Genomic DNA, 18,251 nt, shown 5'->3' on the forward strand with positions numbered 1-18,251 from the left:
TTGTGGTTCCCAAATATTACTTATAAGGTCTGAGATTGCAGAGTGATCTTGTGAAAGTTTGACTACTTATAGTTAGCTCTTAAGTTGTTTGAAGAGGAACTGTTCAAACAAGAAACTTTAATGTTTTATAAAACTAGTTATTTTGTATAGTTGCTGGACTAAAGTTAATTCAGGCTGCCAACTAATTCCTGGATAATCAAATGAATTTTTTTTATTTGTTTTCGACTGACCATAAGTTTGGCTGGTATTAAGCGTATTCCAGAAAATAGGCTATCTGGGGAAATCATACAGCTGGTGGTTGGCAGTCCGTTTAATCAAGAGAACCCCATCACACTGGTTTTGTAGAATTAACGTGTTTCTCTGGCCCTTTCTTGGAATAGGCTTCATGCCAGAATAGACTTGGCTTTGAAGCTGCAGCAGCTTGAAACTAGCCTAGCAGCAAGCCAAGGGGCAAGAATGGAGATGGATCTGTTTTTTCTTCACCAGTGGACTAGTCTTCCTGAGTCCCATCTCACCTGAAGTTATTGACGACAGTGTCATCAGTGTGAGCTCCCGTTGCTGTGTCCCAGCTCCTGCCAAACCTAGCAGTTCAAAAGCACGCCAGTGCAAGTAGATAAATAGGTACTGCTGCGATGGGAAGGTAAACAATGTTTCCATGCGCTCTGGCTTCCATCACGGTGTCCCGTTGCACCAGAAGTAGTTTAGTCATGCTGGCCACCTGACCCGGAAAGCTGTCTGTGGACAAACGCCGGCTTCCTCAGCCTGAAAGCAGGATGAGCGCCACAACCCCATAGTCTCCTTTGACAGGACTTAACCGTCCAGGGGTCCTTCACCTTTCTTTTTTTTAACTTCAGTGTGGAATGTGTTGTTTTTACTCTACACATTCATTGTAATGTCTCAGCTGAATTTTAAATGTTTAGTTTGCAGATGCTGAAGGCTATTTTGCAGCCTGTACAACTGACAATACTGTAAATAGTTCTTTGGTAAGTTCTCTCTCATTTAAGTGATTGTAATGTTCTGTGCGGCAACAGTAGCAGACAGCAGGGTGGGACAGTGGGGTTCTTACCTGACCTCTCTGTAGATCCATTTGCACAGCACCAACCTCCCCACTGTCTTGTCCCTCCCACTCTCCTTCCCAGGAAGCAGCAGTGGCCTACCTCCCAGGAGGTCAGATAGGTCCTGCTGCCCCTCCCTACCATCTACTACTGTGTGGTAATAGCTATTCATGTCTTGTCTGTTTTTAATTAGTGCTGAAAATAAACACAGAGCTCTGAATAATGCCATTTTAAATAGGAACCGGATTAGGGAAAGTAAACGTATATGGCATGTGAGCAAAAATGAATCTTATTTACTAGGGAATGTTATGCTTGGCCCATGGAATTATTAAATACATGTGGTTCAAGCACTTCAGTCACTCAGTTATAGTTAAACATTGTTTGCCTAAAATGCCATCATGTAATGCAAGATAACGATATACACACACAGCCTTATTTTTTCAATATGAAGAATCTGCGGCAGGTATAAAAAGCAGTGAAGTGCCCAGGTGGAAGATTTCTATGGCCATGTTGCATTATCTTAATTTGTCTGCAACTGTAGCCTATATTGTAAAGGCACTCTCTCATTAAGTTGTGGCTGAATATCCAAAACAGTAGAATCTATAAGGCCATCTTCAAAACACGTAGTTAAGCATATTATCTGTCCTTCCCTGGAAACTCATTAGCGACAATCAATAAGGAGCAAAAAAAGGCAAAGTTGAAATACTTGCGCTGGGCAGACATCCGCAGCGTGGGGAGCCCTGCGGGAGTTCCCGCGGGGCTCCCCACGCTGCGGATAGCAGCCTGCCACCCGGCGCGCAGGGTGCCCTGAAGCAGAGAGCCCCGCGCGCCGGGCAGACATCCACAGCATGGGGAGCCCTGCGGGAGTTCCCGCGGGGCTCCCCACGCTGCGGATAGCAGCCTGCCGCCCGGTGCGCAGGGTGCCCTGAAGCAGAGCACTCCGCGCGCTGGGCAGACATCGGCCAGCCCCACAAGCTCGGGGGACAGCGGGCAGGCGCAGCGCCTTCATCCCGCTGTTCCCCGACCTGGTTTGGGGGGGGGGAAATAAAGGGGAAAAAATCCCCCCCCCCAAAAAAATTAGGTGCGTCCTATGGGACGGAGCGTCCTATGGGACGAAAAATACGGTACCTAAAAAAACAAACCACCAATTAGAGTTAAAGCCGTTAATCCATCAATCCAAGGGAATGTGGTACTCTGCTACTGGAAATATCAGAACAAGTATTTGAATTCTCCCACATATTTCATTTAAAGAAGGAGGGATACACAATAGGATGTTTTATTTACCTTAAATGGTGAGATGCAGCTCATTTTCTTCTCATCATATGTTCCTTCTTGCTCTTTTTGGTTAACAGTTTTATTGCAAGTTAGCAACTTGTGCACATTTACCTTTCAGTTGGTCCAGCTGTTTTGTACATTGTTTTGTATTTGTATATTGTAGTATACATTAAATCAGTTTATGTCCGCATGTACTCAGTAAACATACATAGGATTGCACTGTTAGTAAATTTTATTTTTGGGGTTTTTTTGTTATTATTTGGGTGTGTGTTTTTTATAACTTATGATAACTTGGAACTCATTATGTTGCATTTCAGAGTGAACCATTATACGTTCCTGTAAAGTTTCATGACTTGCCAAGTGAAAAATGTAGCAACACTAACAGTGACACTGAAAAAAGTAAGTAAATGCTTCAAAATGTCAAAATATAGTTTTCTGTATCAACTTATAAATATTTATGTCATGTTGAAAGTATGAAAGCAATGTTTCCTGTGTTACCTAAAAACCTGTGTGCCCACATGGCCTGAAGTACAGTATTTTCTAAATATGGTAACAGGTAAAGATGCTCAGTGGTAAAATAGAGATAATCTGTTAAGATGCTTTTTTACTTTTAATTTTTTAAAATATCGGAGAATTGACAATTACATCAATTTTTGGACTTCATGCAGAAGGCAAATGCTAAAATGAACAATTGACGAACACTGCATTGCAGAAGGGAGCATATCCCAAGTTTAATTTTTTTTGTGTGATTTCACAAATTCAGTGGAATTTTCAAAATTCAGTGGAATTTTGAAAAAATATAGCACATTATAATTTTGGGAAACTGAAACTTAGCAAATACAGCTTGCTATTTTTGCATGTTAGCACAAATTGGCTGCATGTTATGGTAAGCCATAGTTAATAGCTTTTCATAAACCCACAGAAGGCTTCCACTTCACTTCTCCCCTCTAGCTAATGGCAGAAACATACCACAATCCCCGATTTAGCGCTATGTCTGAACTGGTGGTTGTGGTTTGTTTCACTCAAATCAAAGTTTGCTCTTGGTTAACATCCATAGCTTGCTTGAGCAAAACAAATCCCCCACTTGGACATCACACAATGATTGGCCATCATGTGCAAGGTGGGCCTCTTTCTCTTTGTTGCACAATTTGATCTTGTATTTATTACAAGGTGGCCAAACCATTGTAATGTGAACATCCTACGACATGACAGGTTTAGCCAATTGCTGCCAGAGGCATTACTGCAGCCTCAAAATACAATAGTGTGTTCTAATATAGATTCTATATGTGCCCCCTAGTGTATGTATTGCAATGTGGATTTAGTCCTGAGATTATGTTGGTTCCTTTTACATGCATTGATCTGTATGTGATGAATGAAAGTTGAACAACACAGTTCAGTTGAGGCCTGGGAAATCATCTTTGCTGTAGATCAGTGTCTCTAAGAAACAAGTACATGGGCCTAGAAATAGACTAACAGGCTTTTGTAACCAATGGCTGTTCTAAGCCTTTGGTTGGTTTTACCACAAGATGGTGTACTAGCCATACTTAAACTAGCTTAAAGACAAAGTTGTAATATTAAATACTTAACTTTGCCCTTCTTCTGAGAACATGTTTATGGAAGGCATCTTCCATAAAAGAGAAGTAGCTGCACCCAAAGAGAGGAAGCCTGGCCCGTTCCTTAAATACAGTGAATATGTTTAATGGCGATAGAAACTCTTAAAGCCACAATTTTCAATTACATCTCTTCTTTTGCGCCAAATGGATAGTCCATGTTCCTGACACACACAAACCATTTTGCTCTCATAAAACTAACTGTGCAAGTAGTTAAACATGGGTTCATACTCTGAATTGCAATTTGGGAGTCTTGGCCTTATCTTGAGGATTATTATTTTTGTTCCAGTCTGCTACGTATAATAATGACCTGCACCACTCTTTTCCCCCCTAAAGCTCCCAAAAAGCCTCGTGTAAGGTTCAGTAATATTATGGAGATTCGACAACTCCCATCAAGCCATGCATTGGAAGCAAAGCTGTCTCGTATGTCTTATCCAACAGTTAAGGAACAGGATTCAATATTAAAAGCTGTAGGGAAGCTTACCGCATCTCAAGTAGCCAAAATCAGCTTTTTCTTTTGCTTTGTGGTATGTCACCTATTCTTTATTAAGTATTGTTTTTAAATATATATTATTGGGAAGTTGGTTATTTTGTATTGTTTTTGCCCTATTATTTATATTTTCCTTTTTGAAGGCTTGACTAAAAATAGAATGGTTTATTTTGGGTGTTGAGCTAGTCATTATATTTTGTTCATGCCATTTAGAGAAAGGGATGATCTTTGGGGGCTGTCTGCTCATTAATTAATTGCTTATAACTGATTGACTTTAATTGGGGTTGTTTACAAAAGACTTCACCACAGGTGACTTATTGCAGGTGAGAGAGTTTACAATTTAATAAGCAGAAGTTGTCATTCATCATTAAAAGTAAAGGCTATCTTTAACGTTTTCATTCTCTGTTGCAATAATTCACCCGAATGAAAAGAGCTTCAAAAAATGTGATTTTCACTTTCAGTTCCATTTACCAACACTAATTAAAATTGGCCACCACCAATCTGGCAGATTAAAGTTCCAGCTATAATAATTTATCTCTAGCCACATTTTGAAATAAAATAAAAATCTACTGCATCTTACATTCTAGATGATGGTTTTGAATTTAAAGATAAAAGAGACATTGAAGTATTTTCCATTTCACCACTAGCACAGCAGTGTTAAAAATTATTAGCATTATAGATAGGTGGGACAGACTCCTGTGACCTTTTGGATCTAAAGCAGTGTTGCATTTAGTTTTGAAGTGTATTAGACATTTATATGTACATTTAGTTGATTTTAGTATTTATATATATTATTTAGAATTAGGATGTATATTTGCAGACTTGATTTGTTGTTACTTAACTTATTTCATATGACTATATCTGGTAAAGTTGGGAAATATGTCTAGCAGTTTCCAAAGAGGAACTTGAGAGCCATGGGACAATCATTTCTTTCATTGTTTTCAACAAATAGCATGTGATGTGATATGTATGCAATGTTTCTTTTGAACTACGGAGAAATATAGTGGCCCCAATCCTGCTAAAGTTAGTAGCCCTTAATTTAATCATGGCTTAATTTGTCCCATGAGACTTAAGTCCAATTGAAACGAATGAACTTTGAGCATAATTTTCTCTTTCAGGTTTGGAACTAATATGTTGGTATTTTGATAGTTCCAAGCATTTTATATGTCCATTATGTTCAAGGTGTTTTCAAAGCAACAACTAAGTGTCTGAAAGTACGTGAACAATCATTGTTACTTCTAGAATGTTTATCTACTTTTCTTAGCAGCTGCAAACCATTACGACAAAATTCGACTTCGTATGAGCAGTTCTTCACTTGTGCAACAGAGCTTCCTCTCCTCCACCCACGCCCTCCATCTGCTCCGGAGGATTGGGGATCCTCTGGAGTAGATTTAGGAGGATGGAGTGAAATGTGAATTCCCATTGCATGAGTGGAAGTCTATCCTGCTTGTGCACACACCATTGGATTTCACACTTGGTATATAAATAACCCGAATTATTTTTTCATCTAACTGCCTAAGTCTTTCATTTCCTCTTAATATAAATTGAATCCCTCCTACCTCCCAAGCATGCTCTCACTATATAGGCAAAGACCTGATTAACCTTTTGGGTTTATTTTTAATGGTTTGTGAGTTTCTTCTAACTTTTTAAAACTAACACATGTTGTTTAATCTCCTAGTGGTTCTTGGCAAACTTCTCTTATCAAGAAGCGCTTTCGGACACCCAAGTGGCCATCGTTAATATTCTGTCTTCAACATCTGGTAAGAAATGAAACTTATAGAAAAGACTGTTGATACACTTAATTTTAGCAACTACAATTCAATAAGCTTGATCCAACTCATTGCATGTTTTAAGAAGGACATTATTCTATATTTTTGGTTGCAAAACTATACCTGATAATTTTATTTCTTTCTTTCTTTCTCCCGCCCCCCGAACTTCAAGTGTCTTTTTCTGTTAAAAAACCAACCATGTCCCATGCTCAAATTGTATTTCTACAAGCCAAGAGCAAGTAAACAGAATTTCCTCTAGCAATTTATTTCATTGGCATTCCTTAAAAGATGCCCTGAATGTTTTCTAGAAAGTTGGGATGCACATTTTGATAACAACGAATCATTTTTAAAATGCTGAGTAGGAGGGGATTCTGGTTATGTTCTGAACAGTCCCCCACCTGCTGGTAACTCAGTATTGGCTCAGCATGAAAAGGCAACATGAACAAAGGACTCCGATAACACATAATCTTTATTGTACATGAACCTAGTAAGAGCTAAAGGATTAAATACTTATTAGAGAAACCACCTCATGTAGTCATGCAATCTGTATGCTAAATAATTAATTGTGCTAATAGGGAAAGTCTTACTAAATAAAACTTTGAAACAAAGTGCTTTCCAACTTAAGTTGGTTTTGCGGAGTCTCCTCTGAGAATAATATTGGTTATTGCCATTGTGTTAGACCCAGGCTACTACCGCTGCGGTCTGAACCATGTCTACTCAGAAGTTAGTTCTGTTTAATTTAGTGGTGCTTACTCCTGGGTATAAGGAGCTAGGGCTGCAGTCCTAACCTCACTTACCTGGAACTAAGCCCCATTTAATTTAGTAGGACTTACTTCTGAGTACACGTGGTTAATAACATTCATTCATTCATTGAATTTATATACCACCGTATACCCGGAGGTCTCAGGGCAGTTCACAATAAAAATCACAATATATAACATCAAAAATAAAAATAATCCAGTAACACCCCCCCAAAAGAGCCTCCTTTTAAAAAGGTATAGGATGTAAGTTAGTAACTGCTAGATTCCACTGAAACTAATGAAACTTCAGTTGGTTAACTTTTCTACATTTATTTCAGTGGGGCCTAAGTGAGACTGACTTACTTTGGATCCCAATCAATTTTCTTCAACATGTTTTTCAGTGTGTTTTCATCTGGTAAAGTGGTTACAGTATTTCTTTGTATTGTGTATTCAATGTTTCCCCCCCACAAATCTTAAATTCTTTCTTTTCACAGGATTATTTACCTTAATCCTAGCTGCAGTGTTTCCAAGTAACAGTGGTGATAGGTTTACCCTTTCAAAATTGTTAGCTGTCATTTTAAGGTAAGAATATAGACTCCTTAATCTCCAATTTTCTTCTCTCCTACAGGCTTGAATTTTCTTACATTCTTCTAGATAGCTGGATTTAGTAGTGCAGGTTTTGTCACTATTTTTAGGTGCAGCAGATCTTGAACAGCTGTAGGGGAAATACGTTTGCAGAATACCTGCTCAAATGTTGCTCCTGTTCTGAAAGTTGGTCTGCCAATAATTGCTCATAGCCCCATTTTGCAACATGTGACACAGGATTAGAATTGTCACTGAGTCCTAACCTGAGCTGCTTTGTGTTACTATGGTCAGGTGAACCTTGTTAAATCAGATGACTGTGTGAAATTATCTAATATTAACTTTTCCATAGGGCATTTGGATTGTCTAGTGTACTTAGCTATGAAAATGTTCACATATTAAAATAGCTTATACTTCATCCTAAGAGCTTCTCTACACATTCAGATATATGTGTATACTTTCTATAAACAAGAAATATAAGAAAATTATATTTGTTTTTGATTATCTGAACCATTATGATGCTTTGCTTTTCAAAGCATTGTTAAACCTGGTTTATATAATTCTGAGTGACATAGCAAAGAAGGAATACAAAATATTAATATACTTATCTCATAATTATAGATAGGCAATATTTTTAAGTGATTTCCACACAAAATGTCTTACTAAACTCAGCTTGAACTATAATACTTTATTTCTCAAATAGCATTGGAGGCGTTGTCCTTGTGAATCTGTCTGGGTCTGAGAAATCTGCTGGAAGAGATACAATAGGTACATTTCCCAAAAAATCTCATTATTGTTTATTGAAATATCTGAGTGGACATTACTGTACATTCTTGAGACAGGAACTACAAGAAAATACAATAATTTTTTTATCGTAATATCATGTATGGATTGCAGTTGTAGAAGAAGCACTTTCTTTATAAAATAATTTAGATCAGTGGTGGCCAAACTTGACCCTCCAGCTGTTTTGAGACTACAACGCCCATCATCCCTAGCTAACAGGGACCAGTGGTCAGGGATGGTTGGAACTGTAGTCCCAAAACAGCTGGAGTGCCAAGTTTGGCCACCACTGCTTTAGATGATATCCACTGTCCTCCAAGGGACTGTCTCTGAATGGAATGGGAATTCTCCTTCTCCCAGCTTTAGTCCCTTGCATCCTCTCTATTCTAGATTATTTTGGGGAGCGCTCTAGAACAGATGGTGTGGGGCCACATAGGGAACTGTAGTCAGAAGTAGAGGAAGATCCATTCTGATCAGGATTAGATTAGGCTGTCACCCTTTTATGTTGTTTTGCAATGCTTTCCCTTTTTGCTTCATATGGTTTGTTTGTTTGTTTGTTTGTTTGTTTGAGAATAAATGAAACATCTTAACAGCATGTCACCTTGTAAGAAATTCAGTCCATAGTATAGCGATTAATACTTTTATTTTAACACAAGTTGTGTGGCTTTCCTCTCCCCACCCCCAATCTACAGGGTCCTTGTGGTCTCTTGTGGGAGCTATGCTTTATGCAATCTACATAGTCATGATAAAACGAAAAGTAGACAGAGAAGACAAACTTGATATACCAATGTTTTTTGGTAAGAACAGAACTTGAAACTATACTATTTTCTGTTACCAAGTCTTGCTCACTAGGATCCAGTTTTGTAAAAATGTACAGGCAGCGACCGTTTTAGGCACATCCACTTGATGCGCAGGTCCTTTTGGACCTGGAAGAGGGCAGAATTGTCACTGCCTTTTCCTTTAAGAAACCTTAAGGGCAAATGTAGACAGGATATTGAATTGTGTGAATTTTCATGAAATGCTTATACAGCTCCTCTAGACCAGGTACAGTCTTAGGATGTCTTTTCTGCCCATAGTAGGATACCCTACCCATAAGTATCTCCTCTTGTTCTAGCACACACTGCTAATGATGTGCTTTAATCAAACAGTGAGGGTATACCTATTTTAATAAAGAAAGTATCTAATTCCAGGTTAGAGGACTATCCTAGCAATACTGCTTATTAATTTTTTAATAAAATTAATCCTGTGAATTTGATGTGACGATTATCTACCAAATGAATCCTGTAAAGAGTCTGACATACATATATACTAGAGAAGTAGAGAAGTTCAAGAGAAGTTCATTACTGTAGAGATATGTTTAATTATTTTGGCTTTGTTGCTAACACTTTATTATTCTGGGTTTTTGCAGGTTTTGTTGGTTTGTTTAATTTGCTGCTGCTTTGGCCAGGTTTCTTTTTACTCCATTATACTGGATTTGAGAACTTTGAATTTCCCAGTAAATTAGTCCTTATGTGCATTGTCATCAATGGCCTTGTTGGAACCGTCCTGTCTGAATTTCTCTGGCTGTGGTATGTGCCTAGCTCTGATTCATTTTTTCATATTAATATCAGGTAGCTATTAAGGAGTCAACAAACGAGGCTGCATTTTACCGAAAGAGCTAGGACTGTTTTTTACAGGGCACTGGTTATTGCAAAATACTGTGTTAAAAGTTATCAACGCAGATATCGTTTGTCACCACCAAGAAGCACTAAATTTCATTAAGTGGAAGAAAGACAGTGTATGTAATGCAGCACTGAAATTCCTGGCTCAATAAGCCATGATAGGCATGAGCTGCATCTACCTGCCTCCCCTCCCCCTTTCACATGAGTTGCAAAGCAAACAAGTATGTAGCTTCCCATGATGTGCAATTTGGGAACTATGGTTAAGGTCTTACAAACAAATCAAGGTTAGGCACTAGCTTTGAACCAGAGCTTAAAGGTGATGTATGAATCCCGGCTTGTTTGCAGCCACTTAGGACTCAGCTTACAAGTCATACAAGACTATGCTTAAGAGCTAAATCCTCTCTTTCTTTCTTACTCATGCAACCAGGGTAGCAAAGGCAGGTGCACTCTGCTAGTGTATATATTAGCTTATTAAGGCAGGGCTCTGCTTGTCCAGAGCTCGTGACCACTGACCCCCCAGGCTATCGCCAGAGTTCCCCAACAGCCAGTTGGGAGGCTTCCAGCACAATGCTGTGAAATGTGCACTCTTTCTCTCTTTAAGAAGCCATCTGAGTCTGCAAAAGTACCGTAAATTAAACCGGGTACATGTCAGCGCTGCGACAGCAGCATATGCAGTTCAGTTCTCATTCTCCTACCCAGTCTCATTGCCAATAAGTCTCAGTTCTTGGCTGGGAAAAAGTTCTAGGTAATAGTAATGGGAGAGAAGAAGAGCTTCATGGAGAAATAGTTAGAGGGGAATATGTAGGTGCTCTGTGTTCATGTGCAGCTTTGAATCTTATCTGTTGTATGTAGACATAGTTGCATAATTTTTCTGTGATCATCAACCCTGAGTAGGTATCAAGGGGCTGAATAGCGCAATGGCTTTTTGATTACCTAAAATAGTTTCCTTTGAATCAAATTGTGAATGTCCAGTTTGGAGGATCAAGGTCTTGGTATCCATGTTCACTTAGGTTGCAAACCTGTACCCATTTTCCTTGTCCTTGGTAGGGCTTACTTTCAAATAGACACACTTAGAATTACAGTGTTAGTCTCTCACTACTTAATGAATCACTTGATAATGAAAAGTCAAATGTGTGGACTGTCTATAGTGATTTGGTTTGTATTGAATACAGATGATGCAGGTAAATAGTAGTGAGTTCCATTAGTTAATTGATGATGACTCAAAGATGTGTGAGTCCTCACTTGATTCTGGAATCATTGAGAGAACTGCGATGAGTAGTCCAGTGAACGACTTTCTTTCCTGTAGGACTAGTGTTGGATTAGAAATACATTATACATATTAACACTGCTTGAGTTGGGCCACAGCTGGGAATTATGATATTTATTAATTTTTGAAAAAAGAGATGATTTCAAAGGTAAAAACCTGGAATTTGTTAGTTAAATTTGAAAGCCATGAGACTTGAGGTGTAGGGTATGTTTGAAACTATTGAGCTGGTCTTTCTCTATTTGTTTTCTGATCTTGGTGCAGTTTGTGTTCTCAGTTTTGTCTCCTCAGCTAAGTAAGGTTAGAAATATTTATATTTAGAGTTTCTTTGTATTCTTTGTATTCTGAAAGCTTTGGCTTTCAGAAATGTGTTTAGCAGGCCACAACAGGTCCACAAATTATGCTTATCCATGGTTTATATAACAATGAAACTTGCTTCTACACTTCCCCTGTTTAGTTTTTAAACTCAAGTGTTTTATATTTTAACATTTTCTTAGGGGCTGTTTTCTTACCTCATCACTGATAGGCACACTTGCTCTGAGCCTTACAATACCTCTGTCCATAATAGCCGATATGTGCATGCAAAAGGTAATGTATTTTATTATTTTTATTATTATTAATGACAATTGTAAGAACTGCCCTGGTTAGGACTCTTAGCAATGTCACATGAGTAGGGAGAATTAAAATAGCTGTGGTAGGGGGAAAAATAAGTTGTACTTAATTGCAGGTGACTGCTTTTGCTTCTCCAGCAATATCATTTAATGTTCACTTCCTTAAATGCATCCTTCTCTTTTTATAAGGTGAAATAACTGGGTGGCTTTTTTAAAAAATGGAGGGGGGGAATGTAATGGGCACGATCCTTGCAAGCTCATTGATCACATAGGGCATAATAGAATCCTGTTCCTTCCTTCCCCACCTGTCTTGACACATAGAAGTGCCACCAGGGCAATCCTGGACATGAGATGTCTGTGCATGCCTCCCATTGTCCTCCAAGCTCATATTTCTTGACGGAGCAAGGGCTGCACAAGAATGCGGGAGGCACACATGGGCCACCCATTTTCCAGGTTTCTTGGTGCCTGCGTTTGCAGAGCAGGGAAATGGAGCTCTATTGTCCCTTTCTCAGCCTCTCTGCACAAGGGCATGGAACCTGCTTGGTTACTGAACCAGTGATTAAGCTTTTGAGTCTTTATATACCTTCTACAAATAAAAGACGTTTCCTAACTTGCTAGAATTCTGTATTATAAGAATTAGATCCTAATTAGGCGGGTAGAAGGGCTGTATAATTTTGTATGGGTTTAGAAGCCTCAAAGGCAGGCATAGGCAAACTCGGCCCTCCAGATGTTTTGGGACTACAACTCCCACCACCCCTAGCTAACAGGACCAGTGGTCAGGGATGATGGGAGTTGTAGTCCCAAAACATCTGGAGGGCCGGGTTTGCCTATGCCTGCTCAAAGGTCTTCAAAGGTTTGACTTTTCATAGAAAACCCAAGAATGTTGGTGGTTCTAGTTAAAATAACAGGCGTTAAAAGTGCATTAAGGGTTCTTTAAATGGGAGTAAATAGAGCATGACGTTGGACTGTTATGTCCGCATTGCAACATGTCTCCATCATGGTCAAACTATCATGTTATTGCAGAGGATTTAGGCATGCTTGCTCTTGTAGTTGCCAATGAAAGCATTGCTGGAAACATGCTTTGACTTTATCCTTCATTGCTGAACAGAATAAGAAATGGTGCTATAGTAGTTAGGGGTATTTCTCCATGAACAGTAAGTTGAGTTAAGTTACCAGCTGTCAGAAATAAGATTACTTTTAGATACAGTTCAGGTTTAATTCTACAGCAGGAAGGATTTTATTGAATTCAGGTAGTTGTTGCTGTTTTTCAAGTAGAGGTGCAGAGATCCTATAGGAACATGGGTATTTTGACAAATGAAAATGCTCTCTCAGTATGTCAGGGACGCAGCAGGAAAACTGTTTAAGTAGATGGTATGAGAAATACCTAAATTACTTGATGAATGAAGCATACGGCAGGTTGCATTTTAGCCTGTCACAGTGGAAGTGTTGTCTCGTTTTCATATTCATTTTTAATGCAGGTAGAATTTGCCCTCGTTGTGACACTTTCATTCTAAAGTGAGACATTTCCAATATAGTGTGAGATTAGCATTTGATGCAGCTACTAGTCTCAGCTGCTAACAATGGCTTTGGATTGATGTCCAAATAACTTGCACAATTCAGACCCACAAATTAAATAATTCACGCTTCTTTCTGCTGTATCCAATGCTGAAATGCTTCTGATCCCTAGTATACAATGTTTCTTCCTTTGTTTTTTACCTTTCCCCTACCCACTGGCTTTAAGGTCCATCAACTACAAAACAGGTTTTCCCACTTATGGCTCTGTGGAGCTACCGTATTTTTTGCACCATAACACTCACTTTTTTTCCTCCATGTCTGTGCATGTTATGGAGCGAATGCCTACAGATGGCGGGGGGATCTGCTGAAGTCGTGAGCAGAGGATCCATGGTTCCCCTTCCTTCCCTCCTCCGTGGCTCGCTTTGAAACAGCAAAGCGGGAGAAGAGCCGCTGAGTGGGGAGGAGAGAGGGACAGAGAGCCTGCTTGCTTTAAAGGAGCAAAGCGGGAGAGGAGCCGCTTACATGAGTGTAAGCAGCTCCTGTCCAGTTGGCTCCTTTAAAGCAAGCAGGCTCTCTGTCCCTCTCTCCTCCCCACTCGCTAAATAGCAGCAAAGTTTTTCGCAAGCAGGCTCTCTGTCCCTCTCTCCTCCCCACTCGCTAAATAACAGCAAAGTTTTTCACAAGCAGGCTCTCTGTCTCTCTCTTCTCCCCACTCAGCTGGCTAAATAGCAGCAAAGTTTTTCGCAAGCAGGCTCTCTGTCCCTCTCTCCTCCACACTCCTCTTATAAGACCCTTCTCCTACCGCTCTGGCAGGAAGGTAATCAGCGTTTCTGTGCACTCTGGTTTTGTTTTCTGCTGCGCCAGAAGCAGTTAGTCATGTTGGCCACATGACCCGGAAAACTGTCTGTGGACAAACACTGGCTCCCTCGGTCTGTAAAGCGAGATGAGCACCGCAACCCTAGAGTCATTTGCGACTGGACTTAACTGTCAGGGGTCCTTTACCTTTACTTTTTAGATGAGAAGGAAGAAAACTAATTGTGTGAAACAGCCTTTCAATCTTTTGGGATGCAATCAATTTTTTTTAAAAAAATTGATGAGTCCAACTTTTAATCAAATATGAGTAAAAATTAGTTGATTGCAACACTTGGGCTTCTGATTTTGTAAACTGGGTAACTTCATTTACTTGCATATAAATAGTCGTTCCAAATAAAGTGCCAATATGAGATGGATATTCCTATTACTGTGTTTTAAAACCTTACACAGATCTACTCCATCTAGGAAAATGTTTTCCAAGATTTCTGTAATGACCAAATACCTTCTTCCTTTACTCCACTTTTATTATTGGTGGAATAGCAAATTGATATTTTAAAAGCAAAATGCTATCCTTGTTCTAATTTCAGGTCCAATTTTCTTGGTTATTTTTTGCCGGGGCAATCCCTGTATTCTTTTCATTTTTCATTGCAACTCTCTTATGTCACTACAACAACTGGGATCCAGTGATGGTGGGAATTAGAAGAGTTTTTGTATTCATTTGCAGAAAACACCGTATTCAGAGGTGGGATCATTTCTTTACAGCTTTATCTCTTGCCATTCCTACATGGACTTCTTTTGATGCATATCTTTATTATTCCTTTGTTTTGCCACTGTTGATGGGTGCGGGGCAGGTGAAAAGGTGGTTAGGGCACCTGCACTTTTAATAGTTCTACAGTACGGAGAATATAAACAGATGTATCTTGCATGAGTTGAAATTCCCCCTTCTACACAGCTATGTAAGGGGCATGAAACTTTATCTACACGACTTTGATTAGTTTGTATGATCTGGTTTCAACTGTCTGAAATATATGTTCTCATTGGACATTGTTCTAAATTCTTAAATTATGAATCTCTTATTACAGCATACTTTTCTCAACAGTATTCTAGTTTGGGAAAACATTACGCCACTGACATTCTTTGAATTGCTCATTTTACAGATAATCAAGGCACAAATAATTCTTAACATAAAACTTAGCAAGGACATTGAGGAAAACTATGTATATAAAAAACAACAAATCATTTATATTTTTTACAAAGTAACGCCTGACAAATAAACAACTATCAAAATGATCTGATAATTAAGCTGTTCTTTTTTTATAAACATACTTTTCCTTAGTACACATTTTAGTTATCAGTTTAATTTTAGAGCCAACAAACGTGGAGTGAAGGATGTAAAAGGGTTCTAAACAAAATGCTATGTGTGACAATTTCTCGTCGAAGTCAATATATTTTTCCTGTCAGGACTAGCATTATAGATGTGCCTGTCTCTTTTCATAATGCTGCGTATAAATACAAATTTCACAATCTGTATCATTCTGTAGAACATCTGACGAAAGTGAGCAATGTGAAAGTCTCATTGCCATGCACAGTGTTTCGCAAGAAGATGGAGAAAATGGCTGTTCTTAGACAACAGGTATGCACAGTTATAAAAAAAGTTGTGGGTTCTATCTAAGTTATAAAAAAGAACGTATTACGTTATCAACATGAAACAGTTCCCATCTCCTTACTTTTGGAATGTTAATAATAAGCATAGATGTTATAGAGTCGGTTATGTATGCCAATTGATGACAACAATTGCAGCAGCACAACTTCAGAGAATCTGTGAGCATCAGTTTTAATAGTGGTTTAACTTGTAAAGTTTCTAATGTTACATTGTTTGTTTTATTTAGTATAAAAACGTTTATCATTTAATATTTCAAAAAAAACTTATTAAGTGGTGTGCAGTCTAAAAAGCATACAAAAATCATGAAAACATGAAAACAAAATCATGTATGTGATTTAATAATTCGATAACCATGAGAAAAGACTTAATAATCACAGGTACTTCATATTGACACTGCCAGATATGCTTGTCCAGGTGTAAGTGCATGAATGTAATTTAAAATACATTTATTTCCCAATAATCCTTCTACTTCTTCCTTTATGTACTAAACTGCTGAACAGGCTGCTATGTAGTCAGATCCTTAGGTTTATTTAATCTATAGCAGCATGATTAGTTAATGTAGGTTATAAAGTTCAGTCAAATAAATGCAGAATGTTGTATGTAATAAACTAATAATACTATTTTTCTTCAATAGTGCAAGATGGAAAAATAACTCAGCGAAGAGACAATCTCCTGGAAAGTCCTTATGGAATCATGTTTCAGTGCCTCTTCTGAATCTTTAATTGTTTCAGTTCTTTTGAAACTTAAAAATACACTCTCACTTTCTCAGTTCCAATCTTGAATCAGTTTTATTAAAGAGCTACTTTACTACAAGAAATCCCAGTCCTTCTAAGAAACCAACCTGCCTTATAGAACTCAGTTGGTGAAATTACTTGATACAATCAATGAAGTGAATGCTGATCTAGTGTTTTTTTTTGTTTTTTTAAGCTTTCATATTTTCTTAAGTGCTGGATGACATTTTTACAAATACTTTTCAAATTCTGTAAAAAGTCTGTGTGAATCATAATTTTGTATAAACTTTCAAATGTAAAAGTAAAATACGGCAGTTACCTGTAATAGGTACTGATTACCCTTGTATGATGCTTAAGCTCTACTTGAATAACAACAAAAGAGCAGAAAATTATTTAATTTATTGAATAACTTCATTATTTCAGAAGCTATTATGGCTACTCAATACTATATAATATGCCATCTTATCTATATGAAAGACCTTGAAAGAGTTTGGGTGCCTTGTGTTTTAAATATCTGTGTCCTAATTCAAATTTTTGAAGAACTCTTAATGTAAAAGTATAACTTAACATCAGAATCCTTATAAATATGAACTACAAAAACTGATCTAAAGAATCTTCTAAAGAATTCAATTCCTGTTGTTTCAACGAAAGTTGTAAAATGTATCAAACCAAATATACAAGCTGAAAACAATGGAGTGCTCTGAATTCAATGATGGAGAAGGAAAAAAGTTTCTAAACTTTTGTACACAATTTCTCATTGAAGTCAATATATTTTCCTTATCAGGACTAGCGTTATGGATGTACCTGTCTGTGACCAAGAAAAAGGAGGTGCTTAATTTCCTCCCTCCCTCTTTGTTCCCAAAGCTGCTTTCCCATCCGAGGAGGAAAAAACACAGGATCTTATTTTTAAAAACCAAAAGGATGATCATAGAATGCCTGTCACATGTAATTGTGGACTAGAGAATAACACATGTATGTAATTTGGAGCTTGCGATGCAAGGCTTTCCTCCTCAGACAAAGGTCCCCTGGCTGCATGGAAGTAATATGTTGCAGTGGTGCATTTTTTTTTTACAAGTTAAACTCATTCTACACTATGTGGAATGGGTTCTGGTTTACAGAGAATTCTAATACATGTGAAGAGTGCATATAAGTTATCAGTCTTCAGTAAGACAGAAGGCAGAGGGCTCAAATGGTGGGGAAAGACTTGGATCTAGAAATTTGCTAGCAGAAATTCTGCTATTGGTGCTGTTCCATCAACTATAGCCAGCTGAAGGCATTGTGTGAACTTGAGATGGAAGCTTATCTGGATTTCATTTCTTGCACAAGGATCTCGCACTAAGTCAGGAAAAGGCTATTCAGCTCCTCAAGGAGGACTTCCACTTGCAGAAGGGCACCTCTGGATCCCACCTTGACATTGCAATCCTGTAGACACTTACTTGGAAGTTAGCCCCGTTGACTACAAGGGGAATTGCTTCTGAATGAACACCTGGAAGATGCACTGCATATATAAACTGATAGTGCTACAACAGTACTGTGCAACCCAGTAAATATTTTCAGAATAATTAAACAATGGATTTCATTTATTAATTTAAGACTATTGGCTGTTTTAAACACACACACACACACGACAGCACATTAATTTCAATGTGTCTATTTAATGCCTTTGTTGGATACCCACTTCCTAGTTTCTAA

General features: G+C 38.3%; 1 protein-coding gene across 5 annotated transcripts in view; it reads left to right on the forward strand.

Annotated features, from left to right (window-relative positions):
* The window catches only part of SLC35F5 (solute carrier family 35 member F5), a 27,609-nt gene extending 11,006 nt beyond the window's left edge, over positions 1 to 16,603 (forward strand). For 4 of the 5 annotated variants that reach the window (XM_081199856.1, XM_081199858.1, XM_081199859.1 and 1 more), the window contains 12 exons: positions 921 to 983; positions 2,648 to 2,729; positions 4,277 to 4,467; positions 6,109 to 6,190; positions 7,434 to 7,521; positions 8,225 to 8,289; positions 8,994 to 9,098; positions 9,710 to 9,869; positions 11,724 to 11,814; positions 14,753 to 14,907; positions 15,707 to 15,798; positions 16,463 to 16,603. In XM_081199856.1, the coding sequence (XP_081055982.1) occupies positions 921 to 983; positions 2,648 to 2,729; positions 4,277 to 4,467; positions 6,109 to 6,190; positions 7,434 to 7,521; positions 8,225 to 8,289; positions 8,994 to 9,098; positions 9,710 to 9,869; positions 11,724 to 11,814; positions 14,753 to 14,907; positions 15,707 to 15,791 (1,167 nt within the window). In that variant the 3' untranslated portion in view covers positions 15,792 to 15,798; positions 16,463 to 16,603. The remainder of the gene's footprint in view (positions 1 to 920; positions 984 to 2,647; positions 2,730 to 4,276; positions 4,468 to 6,108; positions 6,191 to 7,433; positions 7,522 to 8,224; positions 8,290 to 8,993; positions 9,099 to 9,709; positions 9,870 to 11,723; positions 11,815 to 14,752; positions 14,908 to 15,706; positions 15,799 to 16,462) is intronic. The other variant, XR_014009693.1, reaches the window with a different exon arrangement.
* Positions 16,604 to 18,251: the final 1,648 nt, after the last annotated feature.

The sequence above is a fragment of the Podarcis bocagei genome (assembly GCF_964188305.1).
Source record: "Podarcis bocagei genome assembly, chromosome: 1".
NCBI lineage: Eukaryota > Metazoa > Chordata > Lepidosauria > Squamata > Lacertidae > Podarcis > Podarcis bocagei.